The sequence below is a fragment of the Hyperolius riggenbachi genome, chromosome 10 (assembly GCF_040937935.1).
Source record: "Hyperolius riggenbachi isolate aHypRig1 chromosome 10, aHypRig1.pri, whole genome shotgun sequence".
NCBI lineage: Eukaryota > Metazoa > Chordata > Amphibia > Anura > Hyperoliidae > Hyperolius > Hyperolius riggenbachi.
This window is the reverse complement of record NC_090655.1, coordinates 149,595,423-149,609,628: the sequence shown is the minus strand read 5'-3', so window position 1 is coordinate 149,609,628 and position 14,206 is coordinate 149,595,423. Positions and strand designations below refer to the sequence as shown.

Here is a 14,206-nt window from a genome sequence, read left to right as displayed (position 1 = left end):
ACTGTTTTCACCTTCTCTAAATGGTATTTTAATACCTAAAATGTAACTTGTAATGCGCTATGTCAGCCCAGTTACAGTAAGCCATTGATAGACTCTGTAGTAGATGGTTCACCGTGACCTTAGAATATTGATCTCTGAGCTTATGACAAATACGTACATCACTGCACATTCTGTTCATTAGGGTGTAGTTATATACCTGCCCCCCTGTCTATTACTAAGGAATTGTGTGGGCTGGTGGTACAGTATACCATCTAGAGAAGGATATTAGAATGATACACAGAAACTGAACAGAAAACAAACATTTACAGAAAACACAGCTGCTGGCATAAGTTTAACAGTTAGGGCCTGTTTCCACTAGGGCGGTTTCGGCGGCGATTCTGCAGAGTTTCCCCGCACATGATTCGCACGGGAAAACTATGCCATAGGGGATGACGGGGCCGCGGCGGAATCGCTTGCGGGAGCGGTTCGGCCAGAACCCCCCGCAGAATTCGCGGCGGAGGCTGCGAATCCCATAGCCATGCATGGCACGGCTCATAAGATTCGCCTGTGATCCCGCCCACCCGCTCAGTGCGGCATGCGTCTGCAAGACGCACGCCGCACTAGTGGAAACTAGCAGACAATTAGCTGGATTATTACCTGCTTCTATGCCAAACCACCCTTGGTTCATGGGTAACTAGTGTTACTGCCCATTAGTTATCAGCCTGGCCAGCAGTGGCTGAAGATGTCTACAGCATCTCTATGACAGTCCGTAGCATGAAGCTAGATTGCACAAAGTAATCTAAACCATGAGTTTAGTTAGGTCAGAATAGATGAGAATAAGACTTAACTTATTAGGGGATGGAATTACCTGGAAATAAGGAGTGGTTGTTTTGAAAAGGAGTGACTACAGAGGATATTACCATGTCTTCCAATTTCCATAACCTAGCTGGTCCCCATGCTTGTTAATCTTAAGAAGATTTTCACCCAAGGACATTAGGCTAAGAACAGATATGCATAATATGCTACAAGAATTATTTAACTGCTTGCATGCTATATGTGTATATGTGTTTCTGAAACTGCAAGATGCATTATAAATGCATCTTACACTGTTAAGTCAAGAAGTTAAAAGCACTTCCCTAACACTGATAAATAATGTACTTTCTTGTGTCAATGCATACTAGTTATGTGCCTACTCCACTGCTCTATGTACTGGTGGGGAATTATCTTTAGCCTAGATTAATCTTCACACTTAAGCCTGACGCTGGCATGGAGACACACACACACACACACACACGAGGAGGCAGGGATGGCCGTAGTCAGCCAACTTCGCTATGCTGGAACTACGCATAGTTTTACGCAATTACGCTACGCCAAACTACGACTTCGAAATCAAATATTTGCTTCGTATGCATTTCGTAGAATACGCGTTAAAATACGCAATTATGCGTAGTGCGAAGCGTAGTGTATGCGGATGCTTATGCCCGCATGCAGAAAATTTTACACATTAACTCCTCTTTAAATGCATTAGCTCGTAACTCTTCTATGTGTACATTTCCCTTTCCAATGCGTAAATTTGTAAGCATGCAATCGCACGCGTAAAATTAGACGCGAGTAACGCATTCGTAGTTCACAACGAAATATACATGTTAACTATGCATAGTGGGCGTAAGCTACGCGTACCGGTACTTCGCTACGTGTAAATTCGTAAGCGTAGTTTTGAAACGTCACCTACAAACTACGATGCATAGATGCGAACTACGATGCGTAAATTCGCACTGGCGTAGTTTCTGCTCACCCCTGGGAGGAGGCTGGGTCCCACAGTTTAAGTTGCACAAGTCACAAGTCTCCTCCTTTCTGTATGCTTTGTACTGTGACAATATGATTTGTATATAGGGAGAGGCTGCAACATTGAATGTACAGAAAAAACTAAAATGAAGCTTGCAGGAAATTTACCATCAGATAATGGAGTAGAAAGTCATAATTTGGCATTATCACATGACAGGACAACATTAAACCAATAAACAAGGCTTTTTCCATCAAAGGTACATTTTTGATTGCAGTGAGCAAGTTCTATCTAATTCACCACCCTATAGGTGGAAGCTGAGTCATATTGCATGGTTTCAGAACAGTTTTTAAGTATTGTTGGGCAAGTTTTTAAGTATTTTTGGGTAACTAAATGGGGCACTGTAAATTTGCTTTTACACTTCTTAAGAGGATGGTGCCCAGTGGGGTTGGAAAATCTGCTTCTTATCTGCTAACAGGAATAAAGCTATTTCATCCTAAGCAGGTAATCACCATGGTTTGTTCTGTCTAGCCAGTTTTCCAAAGAGTGTGGTGTGCTCAGATGTTTCCTGTTAGAGCAGCATGAGCCACTCAAGGTTACTACAACTATATAGTCACACTACATAATTCTTTCAGTGTGATCTAGAAGAAATACAGTATGTTCTTTTCAGACTTAATATTTTCAACATGGCTCGTGTATTTTCTTAATGATTATGTCTCTTGTTGCAGTCAGCAGTGGAGGCAGCACTGAAATTAGTTCTGTTGTGTTTTCTTTTCTGCAGGTTTCTGGTAAAACACTACATCAACGAGTGCTGAGGTTTTCTGTCTACCATGTGGATAAAATAAAGAAGCATCACTTATTAGGACAGGTTCTTTTTGCTCTGAAAAATGAGAATTTGACTGATGATGGCAAGCTTGTCATTTGGCGTGATCTGGAACAAGACAGCTCGGAGGTAATTGATTTCAGAGCATTACATCATCTAATTGCTTGGCAACATATGCTGGGTAATTTGGGCTGAATCTTAAAATGAAAATGTACAGTGTAAAGCTATGCCATTTCTTCAATATGACTATCTCTGGGCTTGTGCATCTGTTTCATGGGAGAATTACAATGAAAGGCAACTAGTGTTCACCTGGTTTAAAGGAGAACTCTTGAGTAAATCCAATAAATGTATTCATGGAGCATTCTTCCTAAAAATGACATCAGGGTGCTTCCATTTGGTGTGCTTGTGGCTTTTGGAGGCAGTCTGCATGTAATTGCAGTATATTACCTTGCATGAGGTGGGTATGGAGCATGCACCACTCTCCTTTTTGATCTATTGCAGGATAACATTGACTGTGAAAGCCATAAAACTTCCCTTCCATTGGCTGTTATAAGAATGGACTTGGCTACTCCATTAGAGGTTGTAGGATGTAGTGTAGGCTTTGAGGGAGCTGGCACAAGGACCGTGATATGGAGTAGTTCCAGGTTGACATGCAACCTTCCTTCAGTGTTATTCTTTCAGGAAGGTGTGAACTCAGAGGTAGCACCTGATAGCAGGCCTTGAGGTTGCTGTGGGGAACAGTAACACAGTCCATTCATATAGGGCTTGGAGCATATGCTCTCAAAGATGAAGACTCTGTAATTGACTGGGAGTGGGGTTTTAGTGGTACGGCAAACATTTATGTAAAGTTGGGGGTTGCAGAGGTTACAATGCTAATTATTTTCCCTAGGCAGAACGGGCCTATTTTTTGCATTTTGATTGAAATATCATTACCTTTGTAGCTGCTAATCAAACAATCTAATTCTCAATTAATTTCAGACTCATTGAAGGAGCAGAAGTCAGATAAGTAGCTAGGGAGAGACCTTTAGTAATAGAATATTCTTTAGCTGATAACTTTTGAAGGGCAAACCAGGTAGCCCTTGTCAGCAAATAGTCTGGTGCCCACTTGTTGGACTTGGCAATTATATTCTGCAGATAGCTCCTGCAAAGGGGGCTCTTTAGACTGTGTGCACTGGTGATCCCACACCACCTACTGCTGACTGGATTGTAACAGCCCAATCCAATCAAAATTCTAAATTCATGGCATTTTCCTTTAGACTACCTGGTAACTAACTTACAAGGGCCATTATCTATATAGTAAAAAATAATCAGGTAATTAAAGTAAAATTCCTCTTTCACTTAAAAATTGCTGTGGGCTCAGTAATCTGTTGGTGTACTCTTTGAAGTACAATTTGTGCCCCACTAACTGCACAGATGAATACATTTCAACACGTCTTATCTGACAGATTCAAAAAACGTACTCACCCATCAAGCAGTTTACTGTGATAGCTCTCTGGAATGCCTGTGCTTTTGTCACTGTGCGTAAAACAAGCTGTGAAAGTTGAAATAATATTTGTCAAAATTAATATAGCTGAACTAATAAGATTGCTTTTTCTTAGCAAACATGCAACTTCAACTTAATTATATTTTTGTGCATGGATTAGATAAAAAAGGGTCAATAGTTCATAGATTGTGACTCTAAACTTTGAAAGACAATAAAACATTAAACCTACTTTTTTAGCCTTTAAACTGAAAAAAAATGTGGGACATTTTTAGGAGTAGAAGAATGGATGGAATTGTTAAATCTCATCAGTTTATTTTCAGTTTAGCTTTGCTTCAATAGTAATCATAAATGTCCCTTTTCCCTCAACAGCCACCATCAGAGTATGGAGACATACAGTTTTCTCTTAGCTATAATGACTATCTTGGACGATTGACAGTGGTGGTGCTCCGAGCAAAGGGAATACAGTTCCAGGACCGTGTTGTCAGTAAGTAAAGTCCATTATGAGAACTTTTTCAGCAATAATGGGAATATCTAGTGCTGAATGAATCTTTCAACAGATGAAACTGTATGTGTTTGTTCTCCTTTGTCCTTCACAAAAACCACAGAAGGATTATTGTAGCAGGTGATGCTTTTAACTAGCCAATTAACTGCACAGGTATTAAGCCCCATACACACGCTCAACAGCGGTCTTTTATGCAGCACAATTGTCAAAAGACTTTTGTTGTGAAACAAGTTGAAATAACTAAAAAAAGTATTTTGCTATTGTTTAAAAAGCTGATAAGACTGATAAGAAATCAATCCAACTGTTGGATAGACTTCCTATCAGTCTTATCAGCTTTTCGAACAATAGAAAAATACTTTTTTTAGTTATTTCAACTTGTTTCACAACAAAAGTCTTTTGACAATTGTGCTGCATAAAACAGTGGTTCCCAACCTTTTCCCGCCCGGGGAACACTTTCTGACCAAATTTTTCTCCGGTAAACGGGGGGGGGGGGGGGGGGGCTTTTGCGGCTGCATAGCTAGCATAGATGCCCCAGTATAGGGAGTTTAGTTGCCCCAGTATGGCTAGTATAGATACCCCAGTATAGTGCCCCAGTATAGCTAGTATAGTGCCCCAGTATAGCTAGTATAGTCCCAGTATGGATAGGTAGTGCCCCAGTATAGTGCCCAGTATGGGTAGGTAGGGCCCAGTATAGCTAGTATAATGCCCAGTATAGGTAGGTAGTGCCCCAGTATAGTGCCCAGTATAGCTAGTATAGTGCCCAATATAGCTTACTTAGTATGGGTAGGTGTGCCCCTCCCCCCTCCGAGGCCACCGCTCCTGTTACCTTATCATGAGCGGGTGGCCGCTTGTCCGATTAGATTCCCCCGTAGTATCCGCTCTCCTCTGTGGCATCTCCTATTACAGCAGCGCGCGCTCGGCGGGTGCTGTGATAAGCAGGAAGCGGTACAGCGGCTTCCTGTATCGGCGATATGCATCGCCGTTACCATGGGAACCGCTGTACCGCTGCCTGGTCATCACAGCAGACGCCGAGTGCGCTGCTGTAATAGGAGAGGCCACAGAGGACAGCGGCTACTATGGGCGAATGTAATCGGACAAGCGGCCGCCCGCTCATGATAAGGTAACAGGAGCGGTGGCCGCGGGAGGGGAGGAGCGAGAGGCCAGACCTGTACGGCACACCAGGCAACATCCCGGAACAGTGGTTGAAAAACGCTGGCATAAAAGACCGCTGTTGAGCGTGTGTATAGGGCTTTAGAGATTCAGGCTTCTGGAAATGTTTTGTTCATTAATCATGACTCAGAATGCCTGCTTAATTAATATTTTGCCTCTCCACCCATGCACACTGTGCTTGTGAATGTATTTAGGTTTGCAATGTTTCAGTCATGCCTGCCAAACAACAAGACAACTAGTAGACAAGCCTTTACTTGTGTTTGATTTATGTGTTTTTGAGATAAAACAATAATCCAAACTGACTGCATTGTTTAATTTATGTTTGAGTTTTTGTAATAACACAAATTCCCTGGAACTGAGTTATATTTATCAGGGTCTGAGTAGTGGCGCAACTATGACTCATAGGCAGCGGTGGGCCGAAATTTCGCATCGAAATGTGCAATTACGCATCATAATCGTAGTGCGAAATTTCAGAGAAAATCGTAATGAATTTCATATGTAATAGTAGTATTTCAAAATTTCGTGTAAATTTTTGCATCATTTTGTGCAGACTTTAGAGGTTAATAGCAAAGCCTGCATACATGCTAGTGCTACCAAAATTGCTACATTAGTTAAGCAGAATAGTGAGTATAAGTCACAAAAATAATTTTTCTAAAAGACTTTGTAGTTTTTGAGACACTCGATTTTACAAATGCAATGAAAAATGGTTTTTAAACTGAAATTTTTCTAAGTTTAAGAACCATTTTTTACTTGCATTTTTACGATCAAGTTTCTCAAAACTTTAAGGTCTTTTTGCAAAATTCTTTTTTTGACTTGTACCCACGATTTTCCTTTATATATGTAGCAATTTTGGTGTCAATAGCATGTATGGGGGCTTTGCTAATCACTGCTAAAGTCAGCAAGAAATTACGCGAAATTTTATGTGAAATTTTATGTGAAATTACGAATGACTACACGAAATCAATTGAATTTGCAAATCGTAATTAAGTATAAGCGTAATTGCGAACTTTTACACGAAATTTAGCGAAATCGTAATTAGTTGATTACGATCATCACTACTCATAGGGCCCCCATTAAAAACTCTGGTGGAGCCCCCAATGTTCACACCCTTTCCCTTACCATAACCTCTTGTGACCCTCACAGTCTCGAGGACCATCTTGCAAGGATCACAAAATAAATGTTGTGGACATTGTAATCTTCAGACCCTTAACAAGTGTAGCTACAAAAATATGGATGCTGGGGTATCCGAATTCTGGATTCCAGTGGTTTTGATCACGGCTCTGCCCACTTCCGGATTGGCTGTGATCGTGATTCTGGCTAGAATTGGAGTTCCGAATTCTAATGCAGAATTTTTTAATTACAACCGTAATCACGAGTCGGAATCAGTGATTACCTGTGATTATGTTAACGATTAATAGCAAAGCCCTCATACATACTAGAAACACCAAATCTGCGGGGTGTGTTAAGAAGAACAGTGGGAACAAGAGGAAAATAAATCAAAAAGACCTTATAGTTTTTGAGAAAATCGATTCTCATTCTGAGTGTGGGAAATGTTTCAGCAGCTGCCAACTTTAGCGATTAATAGCAAAGCCCCCTTATGTGCTTAGAAACAACAAATTTGCTGGGAAGGTTAAGAAGAACACTTGGAACAAAAGGAAAACATTTTTTCAAAAAGACCTTATAGTATTTGAGAAAATCGGTGTTAAAGTTGGAGGAAAAATGTATGTATGTAAATGTATTTTGTTTTTATGTCCGTAGTGTGGGAAATCTTTTTTAAAAATATGATGTGGGATCCCCTTTCCCGAGCCTCTTTAACCCCTTGTCCCCCATGGAGGCTGTGATAGCCAGATTGCGGAGCCCCGGCCAAATGGGGCTTCACACCCTGAGCTATACCATGGTATGGGGTGGCTCCAGGGGAGAGGAGTGGCCAAGCCTCCCCCTCTCCCCTGGAGCCCTTGTCCAATCCATGGACAAAGGGCTCTTACCCACATCCGGTGCCCTAGGAGAAAGTGGGGGCCAACGACACCCTGGAGGGTTTCATGGTGACATGGAAGTCCCCTTCAAGAAGTATGAGAGGGGCGCTCAGAGCTTCCGAAGACTGCATACAATCCTCCTATTAGACAGGTCTCACCTGGTTCTCCGTGAGACCTGTCTAATAGGAGGATTGTATGCAGTCTTCAGAAGCTCTGAGCGCCCCTCTCCTTTTTATATATTTTCTGCAGTGGTATATCCTGGGAGCAGCCGAGCATTCACGTGCGGGGGCCTGATCGCACCTAGGGGATCTATCCACTACCCCATTATCTTTTGTTGCCCTTTAAGAAGGAGACTCCCTCCAAGGAGAAATGGGTATAGGGGTACATAGAAATAAAAACGCACTGACGACATCATTATTGGGAACACTTAATAGTGGATCTGAGAGTAATAATGACCAATGTTTCTGTAGGATATGGTCGATACACCTATGATAAATTTGAATAATAGTTGATTAAATTGATATTCTTCTCCAGTTGTATGAGTTCCTGGTCTGGACACCAAATCAGATTGTGTCATGGTTCTGGCTTTGTCCCTTGCTTCCTGAATTAGTTTTTTTCTTTTAATGTTTTAGTTAATACCTTGGCTTTTTTATTAAAAGTCTTTGTATCTGTACAATTACACCTAATTGGCTGAAATTGTCTAAATGGAATATTGGTTTTTAAGGGCTGATGATGACTGCTATTGAAATGTACAGTATATAGGCATTTAAATCAACTGTTTTGAAATGGTTTCTGGTTATGATGTCATGATCCTTGTGGGAGAGGTTTAAATCTAAGAACTCTATATGCTCGCTATTAGTGCAGTGAGTGAAAGATAGACACATCTCATTATTATTCATATATTTTGTAAAATTTGTAGCTAGAGTCCATCGCCACCCCTTGGATCTGTAAATAAATCTTATCCATGAACGTGAAGAAATAATGGTATGGTAATGGTATGAATTTGGTGGCTTCAAATAAAAAGATATTTTGAGGGTTGGGCAACAGTCTTAGGTGAGAAAGCATTCAATGGCTGAGAGTCCTATTGGATGTGCTATATTAGTGTATAAAGATGTGATGTCTAGTTTCATCCATCTATAAGTGGGCAACCAGTTTACATTCTCCAAGCGGTTCAGGAGATGCCTGGAATCCTTAATATTAAGAGGATCCCATAGAGCCTTCTTGGTTGTCCCTCTGTCCCCTCGTTCCCCAGCAGTTCCTCCATTGAACTTATTCCACCTGCAGATTGAATACATCTTCAGCCCACCTTGGGCAGCCTTTCTGAAGTACTCGTGTCCTCAAGTACTTCTAGATGCAAACATTCAAATCGCAGTATACAGCGCTCAATGGGATATCAACAATACTAAATTCTCATATACACAGTTCATGGACTGAAAACACCATAGGTCTCTGATGGTGCGTTCCACTTAGATATGTGTTATATCTTGATAGATCTATGCAGCAGAGAATGGCAGTGCTCTATATCAGTCCATACAAGGTGCAATGTTGAAACTTCAAATGGGGTTCCCCCCCCCCCCACCCACGTATAGTCACTCACCTGATGTTGTGGCCAGCCGGGCTCATTATCGCCTCTGGGGTATATGGCCACCCCACTGCCTTCTCTGGCAGCCACCGTCACCTCCGTATCCTCTGTGGGTATTAAGATAAAGCATCCATCACAAAAAAGTATTTCAAAAAGCTTTATTAAAAAATGGTGACATACACCTTTAAAGAGACACTGAAGCGAAAAAAAAAAAATGATATAATGAATTGGTTGCGTACTATGAATAATTACTAGAAGATTAGCAGCAAGGAAAATATTCTTATATTTTTATTTTCAGGTATATAGTGTTTTTTCTAACATTGCATCATTCTCTAATATGTGCAGATTACACAACACTCAGCATTCAAAATGATTCTTTCAAAGCAGTCTGTGAACTAATGACCTCTCCTCTGGCAGAGAAAAAGAAAACAGACAGTTGAGATAATAAAAGTCAGAAGACAGCCCTCTCCACGACTTTGAAAGTCGTACAGCTTAATGGCTTTTTTGCATAGAGATAACAACTGGAGTTTCTTAACTCTTCCTGTACTGGAAACAATTAGACTGATGTATCTGATCTGAATGTTTTATTTCTTAGCTGTACTACACATACAAATTATAATATCATAATTTTTTTTCCGCTTCAGTGTCTCTTTAAAAACAACGTGTTCCCAAGCTAATTACAATTACTGTGACCATCAGGTCATTATTAGGGATCACAAGATGAGTAAAGCTCTGCGTGGGGTGAATGTAAAATTAGTGATCCTGCCGCTCTCCATCACCTAAAATGGCTGCTGCGCAACTTCAAAGTGCAGCGTGTAACGCCCAGCCGCGTCCAGCTCGCGTCACGTGGTTTGTTCGTCACTCCATAGCTCCACCCTGAGCGGAGGTGACGGTGGTTGCCAGAGAAGGCAGTAGGGTGGCCATATACCCTAGAAGCGATAACGGGCCTGGCTGGCCGCAACATCTGGTGAGTCACTATACACAGGGGGGGAACCCCATTTGAAGTTTCAACATTGCACCTTATATGTACTGATATAGAACTTCCAAAGATGAGTGGATCTGTACTTCCCACATTCAAGTCTTCGGTTGCGCAGTATGGATGTGCCCGTGTTTGGAAGCCCTCAGGAATGTGAATGCTTCCAAAGCCTTCTAAAGACTCCAAATTGTGAAAAGGAAAAGCGAGGGAATGATGAGCAATAGGGCCAGATTTATCAAAGCATTACTGACAGTTTTTTCTTCTTAAACAGTCCTAACCAGCAGAGGAACTGTTCTGCATGATAATAAGAAACTTCTTAACCCTCTGGGCGATACAATTACATCGCCCAGGAGATGGCGCAGCACATTTTTAAATTTTTTTTTTTTAAATCATATAGCTAGCACTAGGCTGTGCAGCGGCATCCCCCCACCCCCTCCGATTGCCTCCGGCGATCAGCGCAAGCAGGAGATTCCGTTTAGAACGGGATCTCCTGCTTGGCTTCCCCCGTTGCCATGGCGGCGCTCGCGATGACATCACCGACGTCATCGACGTCGTGACATCAAAGGGAGTCCCGATCCATCCCTCAGCGCTTTCTGGCACTGATTGGCCAGGCTGCGCAAGGGGTCTGGGGGGGGGGCTGCGCGGCACGGCGGGTAGCGGTGGATCGGCGGCGAGCGGCGGCGAGCGGAAGTTGCACGCAGCTAGCAAAGTGCTAGCTGCGTGTAACAAAAAAAAAATTATGCAAATCGGCCCTCCAGGGCCTGAGAAATCCTCCTGCGGGACATACCCCGAGCTAAGCTCGGGATTATCGCCCAGGAGGTTAAAGTGGATGGGAACCGCATTTTTAAAAAAATGAAGCAAATACCTACCTAAGGAGAGAGAAGGCTCTGGGTTGTATAGAGCCTTCCGTCTCCTCTCTCGGTGCTCTCTATCCTGTGCTGGCTCCAGCCCCCCCCCCCCCCCCCGTTTCAATTCAAAGGGTATTTGGAAGTCTTCGGGAGCCGTGTCCTCCCGAAGACGTGCGGCTCCATACTGCACAGGCGTGAGTGTGCAAGAGAGCGTGCTTGCGCAGGCGCAGTACAGAGCCGCCGTTCTTCAGGAGCACTTGGCTCCCTGAAGACTTCTGAAGCCTCCTCCGGCCGGGTAAAGCAGTATTTGACTAATTTAGTCAAATACTGCTTCCGGGCGAGCCAGCACTGGAACGAGGGGACAGGGAGAGGAGCCGGAAGGCTCTATAGGACCCAGAGCCTTCCCTCTCCTTGGGTAAGTATCTGTCTAATTTTTTTAAATGCGGCTCCCATTCACTTTAAATCCTACTTATTAGCAGCAGTTTAACGTGGATTTCTAGAGCTGCACTACAGTTAAGAAAAGTGCAAATCCTTCCCTAAACTGCCACAGATTAAGAAGTGCTTAATAGCAGTTCTGCAGTGCAGGCTAGACATGATTAGTAAAGTGCTCCTCTCCTCTGCTGCCAGGTGTCCTGTTTAGCTGTTCTGTGCTTAACCCTTCCAGTGCTGGGCAAGGATGCAATACAGCAGATGTATTGGTTATCTCAGCAACCGCAATTGATGTTTTAGGATGTCTGAGACCACTCTGCACGGATTTCTAAATACCTACTAATATTTTGTCTCAGACACTCTTGATAAATGTCTCCCACAGAGAGGACTAGGAATGTTCTATGGGATACAGAGCCCTCCTTCTTCTTGATGAGTATCTACGTTTTTTTTGTTTGTTTCAGATTACATCAGGTTTCTTTAAGCTGGGTACTCACATACGAGTAAAGTCCCTTGGTAGGGATCGAGACTAAATCCCTCGGGAGACAGGATTGGGGCTGAGGCTATACAAGGGCCTCACTAGCCTGTTGCTATGGAGGGGGAGGAGGCCTGGCTGAGACTGGTACATGACAGAGCAGGCAAGGCAAGGGGACTGCTGTACACACACTAGGTTATATAGTACGACAACCTATGTACATGTGTACAAAGCTTTGGATCTAATGTGTCATTGGCAGTAAAATATGTTATTGACAGTTGCCAGTCTGTGGGTGTGAAATCCCCATGGGACAGAGGTAGTTTTGACCAGTTGAGCAGAAAAGCTCAACAAGGAGCAGCCCCAAGCGGAGTACAGCAGGAGGGAGAAGTACATCAGACACTAGCCTGGTATATATTTCATAACCTACTCCACCCTCCCTTAGCCTGAAATGCTATGCCCTATGCTAGTGACACCTGGTGCGGTCCGCACCTACTGCACCCCCTAGTGACACTACTGGGAAGAGTGTCATTGGTAGGTTGCAATATTAAGAAGGACACATATAAGGTGGTGAGACCCTGCCAAAGGCTTACAATGTAAAGGAAAAAATTTGTAATATATAAATACAGCAGCTATGCAAAGAAAATGCAATGGCAGCTTTCAGAGCAGATAAACTGTACTTTGGGAATTTGTAATTTGTAAACAGACAATATTTCTTGTGCACAAAAGCAAATATTATGTGTAAGGGTAATAAAGGTAGGAAAACCTGTTTTTATTGAATGTTATGTCAGAGTTTTATCCCACTTTAAAGGGAACCTAAACTAAGAAGTATATGGATCTTTCCTTTTAAACAATACCAGTTGCCTGGCAGCCCTGCTGATCTCTTTGACTGCAGTAGTACCTGAATCACAAACCTGAAACAAGCATGCAGCTAATCCAGTCTGACTTCAGACAGAGCACCTTATCTGCATGCTTGTTCAGGGTCTGCAGCTGAAAGTATTAGTGATATAGGATCAGCAGGAGAGTCAGGCAACTGGCATTATTTTAAAAGGAAAAATCCATACCCTTCTCAGGTTAGGTTCCCTTTAAGTGTGTTCTCTATGAAGAGTTGTTATTTCAGGTAAGGTTATAAACCTAGACCTGGGTTGTATTGGTAAGTAAAAATTATGTTTTTCTTATTAATAAAATTATTTCAGATTTAGAGAATAGTCTTACGATAATAAAATGTCATAGAGCGAGGGATACATTATACCTTGCTCCTTTTATTATGACATTTCAGTATAACAGAGGCTATGTATTTATTTAAAACTAGTAAAAAGGCCAGTCCGTTAAAAAACCTGGTGCTAGGTCATGCTGCTACCCCCCTCCACCACAATGCACTCGCAGACTCGCCCTGCTCGCCTGTCCCCCACCGCTGTCCGAAGTATATGCACACAGGGAGATGTTGCTTGTTTGGCAGTTGATAAAAACTGTTATTTCCCACAATGCAATGAGGATCATAGACAGCAAACTGTCATGTCTGGAAGTGTGGACACAGGGACACAGGAAGACGTAGAGACACAGGGGTTTTATTATATGGGATAAAGACTTCATTGACATGCACAATTACAGTGCTTGCAGCCATTAACAGCAAGGTGCTCAGGTAATTGCCAATTAAAAGACCACCAGATGTAAAGATCTCCTGTATTTCTTAACAGATGACTGCGATGGTTAATCTAGCTCTTGAGCCATTTCTTGTTTTTATTACATTTGCTTGTACTGTAAATGATAGTTTAATGGATGTGCAGATGTGATTTGGTGTTCCATTATTACCCACACACACACTCACATGCACACGCACATGCACACGCACACCTGTGAACTTAAAAAAAAACCCCTGGTTGTCAATTATTTACACAATTCTAAGCATTTATTTTCCTTTGTAATCTGCGCATCTTAACCATTTAAGTACCAGCGGTGTCTGCCACCTTAAGGACTTCAGCGGCGAGCTCGACGGGGAGCGACGAAAATGGCGGATGCGCGCTGCGGCGGTGATTGAAATCTACACCCTGCCAGCCAGGTAACCACCACAACAGAGCATAGATTTCAATCACCTCAGTCCTTAACCTCCCTGGCGGTAAGCCCGTGCTGAGCACGGGCTATGCCGCGCAGGGGGATTTCTCAGGCCCTGCTGGGCCGATTTGCACAGT

The 14,206-nt window shown here is 42.7% G+C and overlaps 2 protein-coding genes across 6 annotated transcripts in view; one reads left to right on the top strand and one right to left on the bottom strand.

The window, feature by feature from the left end:
• The window catches only part of LOC137536527 (GRIN2-like protein), a 310,455-nt gene extending 296,984 nt beyond the window's left edge, over window positions 1-13,471 (bottom strand). For 3 of the 5 annotated variants that reach the window (XR_011024575.1, XR_011024574.1, XM_068258742.1), the window contains exons 1-3: window positions 13,355-13,461; window positions 9,311-9,402; window positions 4,050-4,116 (exon numbers count right to left, since the gene is read on the bottom strand). The gene's annotated coding sequence lies outside the window, so the exon portion shown is untranslated. Of the gene's footprint in view, window positions 1-2,482; window positions 2,588-4,049; window positions 4,117-9,310; window positions 9,403-13,354 lie in introns of those variants that run through there. The other 2 variants (XR_011024576.1, XM_068258743.1) reach the window with 2 other exon arrangements.
• Window positions 1-14,206, top strand: part of LOC137536528 (synaptotagmin-15-like) — a 373,040-nt gene that overhangs the window by 281,967 nt on the left and 76,867 nt on the right. The window contains exons 6-7 of the mRNA XM_068258745.1: window positions 2,544-2,714; window positions 4,438-4,552. Coding sequence (XP_068114846.1) covers window positions 2,544-2,714; window positions 4,438-4,552 — 286 coding nt within the window. The remainder of the gene's footprint in view (window positions 1-2,543; window positions 2,715-4,437; window positions 4,553-14,206) is intronic.